General features: G+C 36.9%; 1 protein-coding gene across 1 annotated transcript; it reads left to right on the top strand.

Moving 5' to 3' along the window:
- Window positions 1–16,211, top strand: LOC106867363 (uncharacterized). Its single transcript, XM_014912215.3, has 11 exons — window positions 1–473; window positions 4,348–4,561; window positions 5,504–5,616; window positions 8,873–8,906; window positions 9,497–9,583; window positions 10,653–10,732; window positions 11,335–11,484; window positions 12,996–13,179; window positions 14,545–14,698; window positions 15,587–15,678; window positions 15,798–16,211. Exons 1-11 carry the CDS (start codon window positions 250–252, stop codon window positions 15,858–15,860), a joined length of 1,395 nt encoding a protein of 464 aa, XP_014767701.1. The 5' UTR covers window positions 1–249; the 3' UTR covers window positions 15,861–16,211.
- Window positions 16,212–17,164: the final 953 nt, after the last annotated feature.

Genomic DNA, 17,164 nt, shown 5'->3' with positions numbered 1-17,164 from the left:
ACACTCTCTTTCTCTGTCACACACACACACACACACTCTCTGTCTCTCTCTTCTTCACACACTGTCTTTCTGTCACTCTTTCACACTCCCGCCCCGTCACCCTCTCTATCATACACATTCTCTCTATCTTTCCCTTATATATACGCACCCTCACACACAATTCTCTCCCTTTGTCTATTTATCTGTCATATATAAACTTTTTCCCCACCAAGAACATCCGTCCACTTTAACTTCTTTCAGCCAACAACAATGACTTCTGTTCAGCTCTGTCTTCGACAGCTGAGTCGATCGTTGTTAAATATATCTCAATGCCAACGACGATCAATTCCTTCAACTTTCCAAGCTTCCAAAAGGCATCTTCCAGTCACAGCTTACAAGCAAAAAAGTTCGCAAGTCAAAGAAACAGAAGAAACAAACGGAAACAATTTACTTTTTAAAGGAATGGAAACAGAATTTCCCTGCGTTTCTCGAACGTAAGACAACTTCGGAATTCGTTCTGTATCTATTTTTATTATTATTTTTTTCTGTATTGCTTATATCTGCCAAAAAGTAAACAAACTAAAAATGCAAACGTGGACATATGCATGTATAAAGTCTTGTTTAGTGTCAGTAGTGTTTTCAATTGCCAATATTCTGCTAATTCCGACCATTATTTTGATTTTCTACACACACACACATACGCACATGGTTTACTCGTAGTTTTATTTCTATGCGAGTGTGTAATATATATGTGGGTGACGGAGGAGGGGTATAAGACTAGCTGAAACGCAACCCGCCCAGGCAGAGATGGACCCTACGTAGTGGGAGGGAGGCCCAGAGCAGAGAGATGTGTGGCAAGGTTGCATCTAGACCACTGCAAGCAATTTTGAGAAGACCAGAGCAACTGCAACGGATGAGGAACACCAAAACAAGAAAATAAAACATCGCCACGACAAAAGCCTACATATTTGCCCCAAATCCCCCATATCCTCTTGTTCAATTCTCTGTTTACATCACCACTTAAAAACTTGCTGCTCCTCCTTATCTTTGAACGCGAAGAATTATATAACTATATATATATATATATATATATATATATATATATATATATATATATATATATATATATAGTGGCTTCGAAGAGAGGTCTGCCGTAGGTTTTTCGAGCTGTCAGTTTCAATACGCTACCAGTGACCGAATTTCAAAGTAACTGACAACTGTTTACAATAAATATTGTTTCTTTGCGTATATTAAATCCTTTATTTGATTACTATTTGTCGTTTTTGCGCATTTAAATTCAGTTATAGGATTGCAACCATGTTGGAGTACCGCATGATTTAGTCAAACAAATAGATACCAGTACTTAATTTATCGGTTTGTTGCTGACATTTCTCAATGCTTTCTGCTTGTTGCTTACACGCTCCATTTCCTATCAATAATAAAAATGTTGGAATTTTTGACGACACGGGTATGCTAGTATGTATATATTAAAGATTAGTGTTTTTAATACACACAGCCTTATATATGTGTAGGAGAAATACAAACATAGCAATTTTAGGTACTACTAAAGCAGTGCTAGCTAGCTAGTCGTGAGTGGTCGATCCTAACCCTATTCCTAACCCTAACCCTAAACACGTATTCATTTGCACACGCGGGTTAGGGTTAGGGATAGGGTTAGGGACAGGGTTAGGGATAGGGATAGGGTTAGGGTTAGGATCGATCACTCAAGACTAGCTAGCGCGGACGCGCGACTGCGCGTTCGGGTCCGCGCTGCTTTAGTAGTACCGCAATTTTAACTATTTCTCCGTCGATTTAAAAAAAAAATACAGAAAGAATGATGAATTGCGTCTTCATCAATTTTCGAATCTTATTGGATAATTGCCAGAAGCTTTCACATTATTTGACCAATCCTTGTAAGCAGCCAATCTGTTTATATTACAGAGAAATGGGACTAAGAAGCTTGCCTCCCAACCACATGGTTCCGGGTTCAATACCACTGCGTGGCACCTTAGGCAAGTGTCTTCTACTATAGCCTCGTGCCTGCCAAAGCCTTGTGAGTGGATTTGGTAGACGGAGACTGAAAGAAGCCCCGTCATATATATATGTTTGTGTGTGTGTTTGTCCCTCCACCGATGTTGGTGTATTTACGTCCTCGTAATCTAGCAGTTCAACAAAAGACTGAAACCAGGATTTTTATATTTACAGTGTGGTAAGGGGGCTTGTATATAACAATGACCAGCTAATAACATTTAGCAAATAATTCAATATCCCGAGTATGTCTGTGCTCTACTAACACACATCCACTTTGTTTCCTCATAACTTTATAAATAAATTCTGTTTTATTTTTATTTGTTTTTTCTTAACGAACTTATGCAGCGATTAAATTTTCGAAGGTTATACGTTGCAATTATGTCAATGGAAATTCTACTTTATTCGTTCATTTATTTTAGTCAGAAAGTGAAAGTCCATAGCTTTTTGGCTACTTATACACGAGTGCGACTTATTCAGGAGTAAATACAGCACTTACACGAAAATGTTCATTAATAAAAGTACTGTATTTTCATTTTGTGTTTTTTTACGGCGTTAAAATAGGAAACAACCAAATGGACTGCGTTATAAACTTTCTTGTGTCCTATTTTCTTTGTACTGTGTGTAAACTATGTCAGTGGAGAAGTTATTTAGCCAGATGTCATCCCCTGATTGAGCAGACCTATAATAAAAGGCCTTTCAACCGTCTTTAAATATATCTTAGTCCACATTACTCATGGTGTGCCCCCCCCCCCAAACGACCAGCAATACATTGATGGTCCGGCGGGTCATTTTTTTTTTTCCTATTTTTGTTGACCAACTTTAATTCTTGTAATTACGATTTGTTCAAATACCAGCAAAGTACTTGTAACATTTCTAAAAATGAAAATGGGTCAACACGTTTAACGTTCCACTAATAAATCAAACTCAAACGTCTCAGCTTTCCTACTTTTTCCAGTCGAAAGTTTTCTTCTGACGCTATGTATTGCTTATAATCTTTCTCCCACCATTTTCTCCCAAATTTGTTTACTTTTGTAATTTTTTTGGCCAAAAATCCCCGTTTTGGGGATACGGAGGTTCCGGAAAATTGCCAAAAATCGGCATTGTGAACCCCCCTCCTCCCACTTCTTCAATTTTGACTTTTTTACCCCAACCGTAACCCTAACACTAAAACCCTAACCCTAAAACCGTAACCGTATGTACAGAAATGTTTTGAAATTTTTGTCCGAATCATAATCTCTGTATTTTTCCGCATATTTTGACAAAAAAAAAAAAATTCTGAAAAAAAAATTTTACAAAGATTTTTGGAAATTTTTTTCAACATCATAATCTCTGTATTTTTCTGCATATTTTGAAGAAAAAAAAATTCTGAAAAAAGTTTAAAATGAAGGAAATAGGGGTGAGGCGGTGGTAATTTAGAAATGTTCAAAATTCCGATTTTTAGCAATTTTCCAGAGTCTCTTGTATCCGAAAACGTGGTTTTTTGGCAAAAATAAATAAATAAATAAAAAAAGAATAATTTGCGAGAAAATGCTGGGGAGACGGGAGGAAGCATTTCCCTTTTTACCAGCTCCTGCAAACCGTCCAACCCATTCCAGCATGGAAAACAGGCGTTAAATGTTACTTCTGATTATATATATATATATATATATATATATATATATATACTCTTTTACTTGTTTCAGTCTGTTTCAGACTGTGGCCATGCTGGAGCACTACCTTTTAGTCGAGCAAATCAACCCCAGGACTTATTCTTTAGAAGCCTAGTACTTATTCTATCCATCTCTTTTGCCGAACCGCTATGTTACGGGTACATAAACACACCAGCATCGGTTGTCAAGCGATGTTGGGGGGACAAACACACACATACAAACATGCACTTCAGTTTCTGTCTACCAAATCCACTCACAAGGCTTTGGTCGGCCCGAGGCTATAGTAGAAGACACTTGCCCAAGATGCCGCGCAGTGGGACTGAACCCGGAACCATGTGGTTGGTCGTGCAGTGGGACTGAACCCGAGACCATGTGGTTGGTAAGCTAGCTACTTACCACACAGCCACTCCTACGCCTATATATTGTTTATTTTTAGAATGACATTGTAGGGTAGGTATGATATGCCAGATCTGGCTGGTTCAAGTATAAAGTAGGATATTTTGGCTGGATACGGTCAGTTTAAATGCTAGTGTTAAGGTGGTGCTCCAGCATGGCTGCAGTCCAATGACTGAAACAAGTAAAAGATACAAGATGTCATATACATTACTTGTTTGTTGTTTTGCTGTGGTATTCACAAATCTCTCATCAAACTCGTGTATTGATTACTTTTATATTTTTATTGTTGCAGAAATATATCCGGCCCAGAACCTCAATACGACTTGGTTCAGTCTGGCTATGAAGTATTCACATATGATCAACCTTTCTATATGAAATATGGAGGTCGAATATTGCCTCAGTTAGACATTGCTTATGAAACCTGGGGAGAGCTGAACGAAGACCGAGACAACACTGTAATGATATTCACTGGCCTGTCTGCCAGCTCACATGCAAGAAGTCACAAGGTAACGTATTCATTGTATGGGTGCAAGAAAAACTGAAACTTAGGTGTAAATTTCCAAAGAGGCGTTCCACAACAATTCATCTTTTTAAGGCACCACTGAACTAAATGGTACTGAGTAGTGTCTTATTTAGTTATCCTTCTTTACATTCTGAGTTCAGAGGACTACACAAAGTTTTCATTGTTCTTGACACAATCAAGGAGATCTTGTGCAACTGAAACCCGAGTGTCTTTTTGGTCAGCTGAAAGCAGTATCGGCAAAAACTTAGCAGACATGCGTCTCATACCCAAATCTTCAGTGATAATGGACTGAACTGAACTGTAACTAATCTGCTCATCCTCTGATAACTCACGGATGGTGATTCAACGATTTCCCCTCACAACTGCATGCACATCTGCGATGTTTTTCTCAGTTCTGCTGGTTGCAGGTCTCCCAGAACGTTCATCAATATCAACATGTTTTCGGAAGTCTTGGAAATGTCTGAACCATTTGTACACTTGTGTGCGGCTCATGCACTCATCTCCATACACTTTCTGGAACTTTGTGTAGGCCTCTGAGCAGGTATCGCCATGACAACTTTCTCTGTCATGGTCAATGTGACGATCATACGCTACACACCTTCCTTCCGAGCACTGCTGTAAACAGCAGAAGTGAGGTAGGATGTTAAAACTTAGTGTGCATGCACAGCAGAGTTCAGGATCCATCTGTGACATGCAGCTTCACCCTGTATGCTTTACCTTCGTTACTATGGCAACGGTCCGGATACTTATTGATCAGACCTCATAAATATCAGTTGAGTACCGGGTCAATGTAATCAGCTATTCCCCCCACCCCGAAAAAATTCTGGCCTTGTGCCAATTTGAAATTATTATTTTATGGTTTTATACACTTAAAAGTTCTGCTGTTTAAAACCAGCTAAACTTTGCTTTTTCTCTTTCTTTATAGAAAAGTCCAGAGCCTGGTTGGTGGGAAAAATTCATCGGACCAGGCCACCCTATTGACACAGACAAATATTTTGTCATCTGTACAAACAATATCGGTGGTTGCTATGGATCAAGGTAATTATATCAACAACAATACTTTTAACTCTTTCTTGTTCTGTATTTTTAATCTGTTGCTTATTCGTTTTTAGTGAAACAAAGGAAGAAGAGGAAGCAGTGTTGAGGTTAATGAAAATAACTGCAGCACTTTTTAAGTATTCTTGGGACAGGGATAGTTATATGAGAGCAGGATTGTGTTTATTTGTTGGCACTCCGTTGCTTACGACGTCGAGGGTTCCAGTTGAGCCGATCAACGGAACAGCCTTCTCATGAAATTAACGTGCAAGTGGCTGAGCACTCCACAGACACGTGTACCCTTAATGTAGTTCTCGGGGATATTCAGCGTGACACAGTTTGACAAGGCTGACCCTTTGAATTACAGGCACAACAAAGGCTGACCCTTTGAATTACAGGAAGAAAGAGTGAGAGAAAGTTGTGGTGAAAGAGTACAGCAGGGTCCGCCACCATCCCCTACCAGAGCCTCGTGGAGCTTTAGGTGTTTTCGCTCAATAAACACTCACAACGCCCGGTCTGGGAATCGAAACCGCGATCCTTTGACTGCTAGTCTGCTGCCCTAACCACTGGGCCATTGCACCTCCACTGTGTTTAACTCTTCAACATTCTGATTACACTGTCAAATGTAATGCTTATTTATTCACTCTATTTTGAATTAATTATGCATTACCTTGAAGCTTTGAGATTTCAATGACGTGATTGTAAATTTCTAAAATTATAATTGGGTAGGTATGAGAGACAAAAGCTGTTTTACCTGTTTTATATTAAAACAGGTAAAATATTTGGACCTGATATGGCCGGTTTAAATGCTAAAGGATTAAACCCAAGTCAACTCTGATCAAGCAGACCTGTGGTCAAGGACATTCTAGCCATGACCATCTTGTCTTTTTTCCCTGACATAATATATCTTGGATCACATTATCCAATGTATTCTTCCCCTGCCTTTTTAAGATGGTTGAATGTGATTTTTAGGGTAGTTCGGCTCACCAACACAAGGCCACTCAGTGAAATCATCATAGAACGAAGATTTAAACCTGCAGTTCATTTACTTTGGTTACCAAGGCAACACCATTCTAAAACAGCTTTCAAACAGATGCCACTGGAGGGAAAAAGAAATAAAAACCAAAAAAACTATATGACACAGAACATTCAAAATCCCACCTAGATTGTTTTAAACTTGCATCTTTTTGATTTTAACTAATTAAAAAGCATTATCAATTACTATGGTGGATAATATTTATACCTGTGTTACAAATTCTTATTTCATTGGCCTTTGAAAGATCCAAAGGATAAATTCATATGTTTTAAAATATGATACAAAATCAAATGTATTCTACCACAATTCCGCCTTTTGAACTCTGTGGTTCCATAAACAGAAAAGGGTATATTTGACGTGACCAAAGTTCTAACAAAAACTTGATCCCTAATTCACTTCTAAAACAGCAACTATTAGAAATTTTGGCTGCTCACTTATTGAAATTTGTGCCCCTATTTTATTTGTATGAATACAATGCTACGCTGGTAGAAGAGTATGTTTTCCCAAAATGTTGTTCTGTGGTATCAAAGCCAGAACTACACAGGTGTGAAGTGACCTCAACCATATCTATTTTTATTTGAATGTGAGAACAAGATAATGACACAGAAAAATAGTGAAGCTTAAATTTACCGTGAACAATTCATTAATTAGGTTAAAAAGTAGGAAGTCATTTATAGAACTAATGAATATCAATGTAAATATCAAGTTTTTTTTTGTTATCTGTTCTGTCAACCTTATTACCAATATTAATGTTTCCATAAACAGACCTTGATAGTCTTTGCTGTCTTCTACACTTCTCTCGTTAGATAAGAGCTCATGAGAACCTGTTAAAGCTTTACCTGGTCTTATATAAACCCTGGTTTTCAGATTAAAAATTTTTTTAAAATCTGGTATATATATATATATATATATATATATAAAATGTGCTTGAGAGGACCCAGCAAGCCAAGTGAGACGGTAACTGTGGTCTATGCCAGTGCAGCATAACCAGTCCATTTAAGAGTACCCTTCAATCATTGGCCAATAAAATGTGCTCGAAAAGACCTGTTGAGTCAAGTGAAGTCATTGTCGTGGCTGATGTCAGTACTGCCTGGTTGGCACCTATGCCAGTGGCACATAAAAAGCACCATTTGAGCATGGTCGAAGCCAGTGCCGCCTGACTGACTCCCATGCTGGAGGCACATAAAACGCACCATTCGAGTGTGGTCGACGCCAGTGCCAGCTAACTGGTCCCATGCCGGTGGCATGTAAAAATCACCATTCAAGCGTAGTCATTGCCAGTGCCGCCTGACTGGCTCCTGTGCTGGTGGCATGTAAAAAGCACCATTCAAGTGTGGCCGATGCCAGTACTGCCTGACTGGCCCTCGTGCTAGTGGTACATAAAAAGCACCCACTACACTCTTGGAGTGGTTGGTGTTAGGAAGGGCATCCAGCTGTAGAAACATTGCCAGATCGGATTGCAGCCACCTGGCTTGCCAGACCTCAGTCAAACCATTCAACCCATGCCAGCATGGAAAGTGGACGTTAAACAATGATGATGATGAAAGTAGTTGGTGATAGGAAGGGCGTCCAGCCATAGAAACCATGCCAAAGCAGTCCTTGGGTCCGTTGCATTCTGTTAGACCATCCAACCTGTGCCAGCATGGAAGTATAGATGTTAAATGTTGATGCTGGTAATGATGGGCCACTTTTGACTTTTCCTATTCAGGCTTTTTTTTTTTTAAACCAAAGATTTACATTTTATTATTTATAGCTTTATCTACTTCAAGTTCCATTGTTAAAAACGATTTATTTCACATCTCTTGAATTTCCAAAATACATACACACACACACACAGTAATATGAACTATAAATCTTCCATTGTGACCAAGATGTATTAATTTCAACAGTAATCTCTTACAACACAGGCCTTCTTTCAGCCAGATTTTCTCATAATCTTCAAAACTTTGTTTCCTGATGTATACTGTTGCATTATCTAAAATGTTTTATATAAGCTTGCGTATAAGTCAGTTTTTCATATTTGATTTTAACTGAAAAAACTGGGGCATGACACAAAGCAAAGGTGGTAACATGTTTAACCATGAAGGGAAAACATTTTGTACCAAGATTTAAGACTAAATTAGGGGTGTGACTTATACATGAGTAAATATGGTAAGAAACACTTCTCTGTTGTTCTCGTTTTGTTTTATACCCATGCTTCTTGTCAAATGTTTTGTATTTCAGTGGTCCTAGTTCATTGAACCCAAGTACTGGAAAGGTGAGTTTGAGGAAATATTTCTCCCTTATAAATTGTATTTTGAAAATTCTTATATAGTTCTAGGTAAGAAATTTTATTGCATCAATGTACATATATAAATGCACACACACACATACATATGGATATGTGCATGTAAGTATACCTTAGGAATGAGAACCCAGGTTCGAAATTTCCCCAAGACACTTGATGAAGACTGGAGGGTATATTAGCCGAAATGTTGTGTTAACAACAAACAAGACGAGGACAAATATCCGTCAAATGTAAATAATGTAAATAATGCTCTCTATTGTTGGTGCCACAATGAAATACTCTCTGTTCACTCTGTAAATTGGTTGATAAGAAGGGCATCCAACCATAGAAACCATAACCAAAGTTGAAATATTCAGTCAAGTTGTGGTCCTTTTGAACTTTTTAGGAGGACAGTAACTCCAAATAAGATGACTCATACTCACCTTCAAAATAGCTGGTTTTGTGCATAAATTACTACTACTACTACTATTACTATTACTACTACTAAATGAGGTTCTGTTTTTATCATTAAATGAAATTCCGGTGTGAAATATATTTTTCCTGTCTCATTTCATTTGCAGCCTTTTGGTACCACATTCCCTTTGGTTAGTGTCGAAGATATGGTTCACTCATCATTCTTGTTACTTGATTACCTTGGAATTAAGAAGGTAAATTGAATTTCTTCTTCTCACCATTAAGTTTTTTTGTATATCAACTATATCACTTAAACTTTGAAGTTTTAGGCTCTCTCTCTCTCTCTTTTTTTATATATATATATATATATATATATATATATATATATATATATATATATATAAAACTTAGATAGGTTTCAACCAAAGATTGGTCCAGCCCATGTCTAACTTAATAGCACCACCTGATAGGATTATCTAAATCCCTTTTTAAGTCATGTTTTGTGGTATCATAGTCTACTCAAGTAGGGAGTTCTTGTTGAGTGAGTTGTGTCCAGGAATGAGTGGCTTATTCGGTATTTCTTGACGAAATTTGTCCAGATTCTGTTTAAAGGTGATGGGATCCTTTTTTTTCTTTGATCTGTTTTGGGACAATTTTAAATAGGGCAGGCCCTGTTGAGGAAAAGAAATTGTGTTGCAGTGTATTTATGTATTGTGATCCTGAATTGGTAGGGAGACATATGGCCTGTAGTCCCAGCCTTGGATGAATTTTGAAGCTAATGTTGAGGTCGTTTGGGCAATGCTTACGATTGAGAACCCAGGTTCGAAATTTCCCCAAGACACCTGATGAAGGCTGGAGGGTATATCAGCCGAAATGCTGTATTAACAACAAACAAGATGAGGACAGATATCCGTCAAATGTAAATAATGCACTTCATTGCATGTACTTGGTATCTTATTTCTTTATCTTATCACGTGATCACATGATTGATCAGACTATCAGATGATGTTATACATTGCTGATCACAATGCACTTTGCATCATTTTAGCTTTTGAATGATGCCATTCTGTTGGCTCGGTTAGCAAGCCTACATTGCCCCTGGTCAAAAGGCTAGTCCATCACAGAGCTACCCATTTACAGTTGAGTAAGAAGAAAGAATGAATGTTTTAATTGATAGTTTGTTGGTTTGGGGTTTTGTATTAAAAGGAAGTCATTAGAGAAGATTAGGATTATCTCAAGCAAGATTATATTTGTAATGCTTTCATCTATTAACTTCTTCATGCAATATTCTTTCATTCTGTTCATCTTGTTACTGTCCAATAGCTTCATGGTTGTCTTGGTTCCTCATTGGGTGGAATGATTTCATTAATGTCAGCAGCACTTTATCCTGACAGAGTTGGAAGGTAAGCTGATTAATGGTTTCCATATAATTATCTCTAATCTTCAGGGTGACATTCTAGAGCAGGGGTTCTCAACCATTTTTTTAATCTATGGACCCCTTTGATTACTATTTTATTCTGTCTTTTGATATTTAAAAACTAGTTTTATAGAAGCTTCATTCAAAATTCTTATTTTGTTTCTCACATGTTAACTTGTGTAGGTTGAACTGTGTAAAATGCTAGAGAAAAAAAAACTGGTTGTTTCTTGCAATACATACATCAAAAGCAAAATTTTTTCAGGGACACATACAATACTATTGTGGATCCTCAATTTTCTATTTTGTTGCATGGGCCCCCCAAAAATATATATTGATGGGCTTCCATGCAGTTTGTGCCTATCAAACTCAATCACAAGACATTGGATAAAGCTATAGTAGGAGACATTTGCCCAAGGTACCACACAGTGGAACTGAACCTGAAACCACATGGTGTAAAGTGAGCTTCTTAACCTTACAGCCATATATATACCTATAGTTATTTTAATTTTAAATTCTTACATCAATAAAGTTTTATGAACTTGGAACCTTGATATGGACCTAATCTTGTTGCTTTTCCCATTCTTTCAGAATGATCTCAATATCCAGCTGCAGTCAATCACATCCTTCATCCATTGCCATGAGATACCTTCAGCGAAAAATCATCATGATGGACCCTAATTGGAATAATGGTCATTATTATGACCATCAGTATCCAGCAGTTGGGATGAAACTTGCTCGGTAAAAATACTGGTTTTTGTAACGCAGGAGTTATTTTATGAGTTGTATAAATATTAGTTTCTGTAAGAATTGTTTAAAACTAACATAGTTTCATTTTAGTTGTCGTAAAGGTTTTTTTGTAACATTTTTGGCCCTTTATCGTCTCAATTACTTGATTGTGAGTTCAGTTCTATTGCTTGGCATGTTGGGCAAGTGTCTTCTACTATGGCCTTGGACTGACCAAAGTCTTGTGATTGGATTTGGTAGATGGAAACTGTAAGAAGTCCATTGTATGTATGTGTGTGTATGTATGTATGTGTTTTGTTTATTTGTCTGTCTGTTTGTCCTTGTCTTGACATCATATATGGTTGTAAATGGAGGTCATTCATTTGCAATATTCGGTGAAAATGTCTGGCCATGGGGAAATAGGTAAGGAAAGGAATCCAGCTGTAGAAACTCTGCCAAATCAGACTGGAGCCTGGTGTAGCCATCTGGTTCACCAGTCCTCAGTCAAATCGTCCAACCCATGCTAGCATGGAAAGTGGACGTTAAAAGATGATGATGATGATGATTACAAGGAAAGATGAGTTTTCTAAACAAAATGTTAAAAATGAAAAGATATGAGAACAGTAGACTATGAAGTGCATCAAGTTTCCTGAATTAGTTTTGGAAATCTATTCTTGTATGCATGTTATCTTAAAACTATTAACCAAAATAATTCCATGTTGCATCAACTCTTCATATTAATTAAATCCTAACAGCTATTCAGTCATTATGTTAACAGTATCCATGTGCTACTCCAACCTACACCTCGTCCCATTACAGTGTGGGGTGTGTGTCAACAAACTCTTTTCAATTCCCACCCCTATCCAATTGAGAGTAACTTCCCCCCCCCTCACTATGTATTTATCACTTTATCATTCATGAATCCTGTGATAAACGCTCACTGATTCAACAACTGCTAAACACGTGTCATATATCTCAAGCAAACAAAACCACTATCATGTGCTGTTTCCTCTACAAGCAAAATACACAGCCAAGATAATAATACTACAGCACCAACTTGTCCCAACAATTTCTAAAAAGCTCATTTGTATGGATGTTCACAAAAGACACTTTATAATACAGCTACTCTATAATCCACATAGCTACATTATATTACAGCTTCTAATTTATATTATGGCCGTTTAATGAACAGTCTAGATACTCTCACTACTATTAGAGTTCAGAGCAAATTACAAAGGCCACCCACTTAGAAAAAGGAGGTATCTTTACTGAACAAAATATTGACTCTGTATTTACAAAAGTCATTTATAACTTATATTGAATTACTAGTTTCTTCTTTAGACTTAAACAGCCTGAGGCTATAGTAGAAGACACTTGCCCAAGGTGCCACACAGTGGGACTGAACCCGGAACCATGTAGTTCTTAAGCAAGCTACTTACCACACATCCACTCCTACGCCTGTATTTGTAGTTTGTACAAGTTTAATATTATATGAGATTTTGAAATGCTGTATTATTGTTTCTTAGAGAGATAGCTACCATGACATATCGCAGTGGACCTGAATGGAACAAGAGATTTGGCCGACAAAAGATTGACCCAACTGAAGAACCTACTTTGTGTCCAACTTTCAGTATAGAAAGTTATCTCGAATATCAAGGAGAAAGTTTCAGTAGGAAATATGATCCAAATTCCTTACTTTACATATCTAAGGTAAAATACACGAAATTCTCCATTTTACATGTTTTTTTTAAAGTTGTTGATATATTCATGTGTTTGTATGTGTGTATATATGTTTGTATGTGTGTGTGTCTTCATGATTATTATTTAACATCTGTTTTCCATGCTGGTATAGGTTGGACAGTTTGACAGGAGCTAGCCAGCCAGGGAACTGTTTTGGCATGGTTTCTACAGCTCGATGCCCTTCTTAATGCCAACCACTTTACAGAGTGTATTGGGTGTTTTTTTTTTTTATGGAACTGACATATACATGCTTTATACATAGCAAAGACATGAGCGCTTTATATGTGGCACCAGAACAGGTGCTTCTTATGTGGTCCCAGACAGGTGCTTTTCTATATGGCAGTCACACAGGTGTGAACTACATGGAACTATCGTGGGTGTTTCTTATGTGGCACTAGCAGAGGTGCTTTTTACATGGCACCAGGAAGGGTGCTTTTTACCTGGCACCAACATCTGTGCTTTTTATGTGGTACCATGGCACCAGCTCCTGCAAGCCTGTATGTATAGTTGGCCACTATTTTACTTAGCTTGACATGTCTTCTCTAGCACAGCAAATTGTCAGAAGTCTTAGTCCCTTGTCATCTCCACAGTGAGGTCTAGCACGCCCCCCCCCCCCCATCACACCAATCCTATTCTAATTTTTCATTATGTTGCTTATGCAAATTTTCTTTCCAGTTTTTTTTCTTATGAACATCCAGCTGTCTTCATTACTTTCTCCCTGCATCACCTTCACACATCTATCATTCTATTTCTCTGATCACACTCATACTATCTCTCTTCTGCCACCCTCTTGATCAACATTCCCTCCTCTGTTTACACTCACAGTTGCATTTGTCCTAAACAAACAGAGATAACAAAGAGTAGAGAAGACTGTTTGGCCTTGCAAGAGACAAAGCAACCTCTCTTATGTTGATGCCATGATAAAATGCACCCACCATACACTCTGAGTTGATAAAACAATGAAGTCAAGGTAGTGAGGAGGGGGAAGGAGAGCTCGTTAGTTTTGTAGAGGTAGCCTATTTCGTGCTATTGTCAAGATAAAATGCACCCAGTGCACTCTGTAAAGTGGTTGATGGTAGGAAGGGCATCTAATTGTAGAATGCATTCATAAAAGGGATCGATAAAAAGTGATGGGTAAAATAAGACTACACTGAAGTACTGGGATTGATAAAATCTGCTAAAACTCCTTGAAGGCTGTGACCCAGTGTGGCCCCCCAGACTTCACACCCTTTACTATAGAGTGTATTGAGCTGTTTAATGTTTAAACAAACCACAATATGTGCATATGTTAGCTAAAATGAAATAATAATAATAAAGATTTTATGTTTTTTCAAGGCAATGGATTTATTTGATATCCAAGATGGTTTTGACACCTTAACTGAAGGTCTTGCCCGTGTTGCTTGTCCATGCATGGTTATTGGAGTAAAGACTGATATTTTGTTCCCTGTTTGGCAGCAGAGAAATCTGGCTGAAAGTTTACAAGAAGCTGGTGAGTTTGTCTTACGTTTTAAACATGTAAATGATAAACATGTAAATGATAAACATGTAAATGATAAACATGTAAATGATAAACATGTAAATGATAAATTTTTTATATGTTTAAACAGATTCCGAAGAGACTGGTGCTGGTCTGTCTCAGCAGGACTTGTATTATTTAGTAAAATTAATAAAAAAGTACAATGAACTTGCCATGGGGGGGGGGGGGGATTTGTCTGAAACATTGGGTTTCCCTTTCTCTGAGGTAAATTCACTATACTTTTTTTTTTTTTTATCAATTTTACTAAATAATATATTTTTTAGTTTGTGAAATTAGCTATTCTACCATTTCCAACTTTCTTCTATTTTTTTACTTGTTTCAGTCATTAGACTGTGGCCATGCTGGGGCATCACTGAAGAATTTTAGTTGAATGAATTAACCTCAGTACTTAGTTTTTATTATCTTAAAGCCTGGTACTTATTCTATCAATCTTTTTTGCTAAACCACTAAGTTACAGGGACATCAATACACCAACATTAGTTGTCAAGTGATGGTTGAGGACAAAGACACACAGACACATATATGATAAGCTTCTTTCAGTTTCCATCTACCAAATCCACTCACAAGGCTTTGGTCAGCTTGAGGCTATAGTAAAATACACTTGGCCAAGGTACTACACAGGACAGAACCCAGAACTATGCATGGTCACAGTCCAATGACTGACCCAGGTAAAACAAAAAATTTATTCACAACATTATTATGTATTAGTATACAAAAACTGGTGCAGGTAAAGAATATACACACCTGACGTTTAGGGTTAAGGTTATGCCAAAAACGGGTGGTGTGCATATTCTTTACCTCCGCCCCAAAATGATCTTCTACCCCTTATTTTCTTTCCAGGAAATGAAGCTGTGACTTACTATGAACTGAGTTCTATATTTGGACATGACACTTTCTTGCTTGATTTAAATGGTGTCGGCAGTGCCATGAAGGTAAGCTCAGGTCAACCTGGATCTTCAGACCGTTTTATTATATTTGTTTTCTGAGGACAGCTGTGTGAAGAAGTGCCAATCTCTAACTTCGTTAATATTGTTAATTATTATGCTTTCAGGGTTTTCTTGAGACTAATATGAAAGAATATGGAAGAGCTGTGGAAAGAAAAAGAGAAGCTTAAACCAAAATTCTTGCAAAAGCTTTTTATGGTTTGATACAAAAGAACAAGAGAATAAATGGCATGTTTCTAAACCAACTGAAAGTGTCTAAAGATTATGGTCCAAATACAAATGAAAGTTTGGTTTCTATGAATAAATAAGTCAAAAAAGAGAACTTCAAACACTGATTACCAGGAAGAAATTTGCCAATCAAAACTGAAATGGTTGCAACTAATTTCTACAGGTTTTTGAGAAAGAAACATTTGAGTGTTGAAGAGGAAATCTTTGACTGATTTAATTGTAAATAACAATATATTTTTGACAAAACTAGTCACTTTGACTATAATAAAATTATTTTTCTAAACAATAACAAAGCATTTAACCAATACTATAAGCTGATTAAAATAAGATGGAGTATTTTGTATGCTCTCTCTCTCCCTCTATATATATATATATAACAACAACGATTTTCTGATGGAATTTGTAAATATTTAATGCATTGCTGCAAGTGTAGCAATGTATTAAATATTTTTAAGTTCCATCCTAGGATTATTATATTTATCCTACATTATATTGGTATAATCATGATGCAACCCTAAGAAACTGACTCATTAGTCGGTATCATTAAATGGTAGCCAGTATAATGAAATAAAAGCTTTATTTGCATACCCTTAACATTACCATAAATTAATTTAAAAGCTATTTATATATATGTAAATATTCTGTGGGTTAACAAGGCTACCATTGGTTTCATGCCAAGACTTCTCAGCAATTGAGAATACCTTATCCAAGATGGTGACGAGTGCCAACTTCTCAAGTGGCAGACTTGATAATTGCTGACAGTTCTCTGCATGAAACCAGTGGTAGCCTTGTTAACTTACAAATAAAGAATATTTATCCACCAATGCATTGTTGAACACTCATTGTCACTGTTTGACATTAGAGTATGTATATGTATGTGTGTGTGTGTGTGTATATATATATATATATATATATATATTGTACATTTACAAAGTTTATATTTAAGCCTGCTAGCTTACAACTGTTTGATGTAAGCTAACAGTCTGACAAAGGCGAGCAGACTAAAACTTCGAAAGTCACTGTCAATCCTTCTCCTTGTAAAAGTATATTATGCATTCTACAAAGAAGGATTGAGTAATTCCTCAGTTTAATGTCAAATTGTTTCTTTTTTTGCTTTTTTATAACTCAACATAAAACATACATATATAAGAACTGAGTTCCTCACTATTACTCATCATATTATGCAATCTTTTGCTTCAAAACCATATTTTAAATGATATATGACTAAGCTCTATACCATGTATTG

Source organism: Octopus bimaculoides, chromosome 8, assembly GCF_046866305.1.
Source record: "Octopus bimaculoides isolate indiv1 chromosome 8, ASM4686630v1, whole genome shotgun sequence".
Lineage (NCBI taxonomy): Eukaryota > Metazoa > Mollusca > Cephalopoda > Octopoda > Octopodidae > Octopus > Octopus bimaculoides.
The sequence above is the reverse complement of the archived record's forward strand: the minus strand, read 5'-3'. Positions and strand labels throughout refer to the sequence as shown.

Bases quoted from the DNA above. Each gene is read 5' to 3' on its own strand.
- LOC106867363 (XM_014912215.3), top strand. From the start codon at position 250: ATGACTTCTGTTCAGCTCTGTCTTCGACAGCTGAGTCGATCGTTGTTA. The intron at 11,485-12,995 runs GTAAAAATACTG...ATTGTTTCTTAG, and splicing joins GTTGGGATGAAACTTGCTCG to AGAGATAGCTACCATGACAT. The intron at 14,699-15,586 runs GTGAGTTTGTCT...TTTTCTTTCCAG, and splicing joins TGAAAGTTTACAAGAAGCTG to GAAATGAAGCTGTGACTTAC.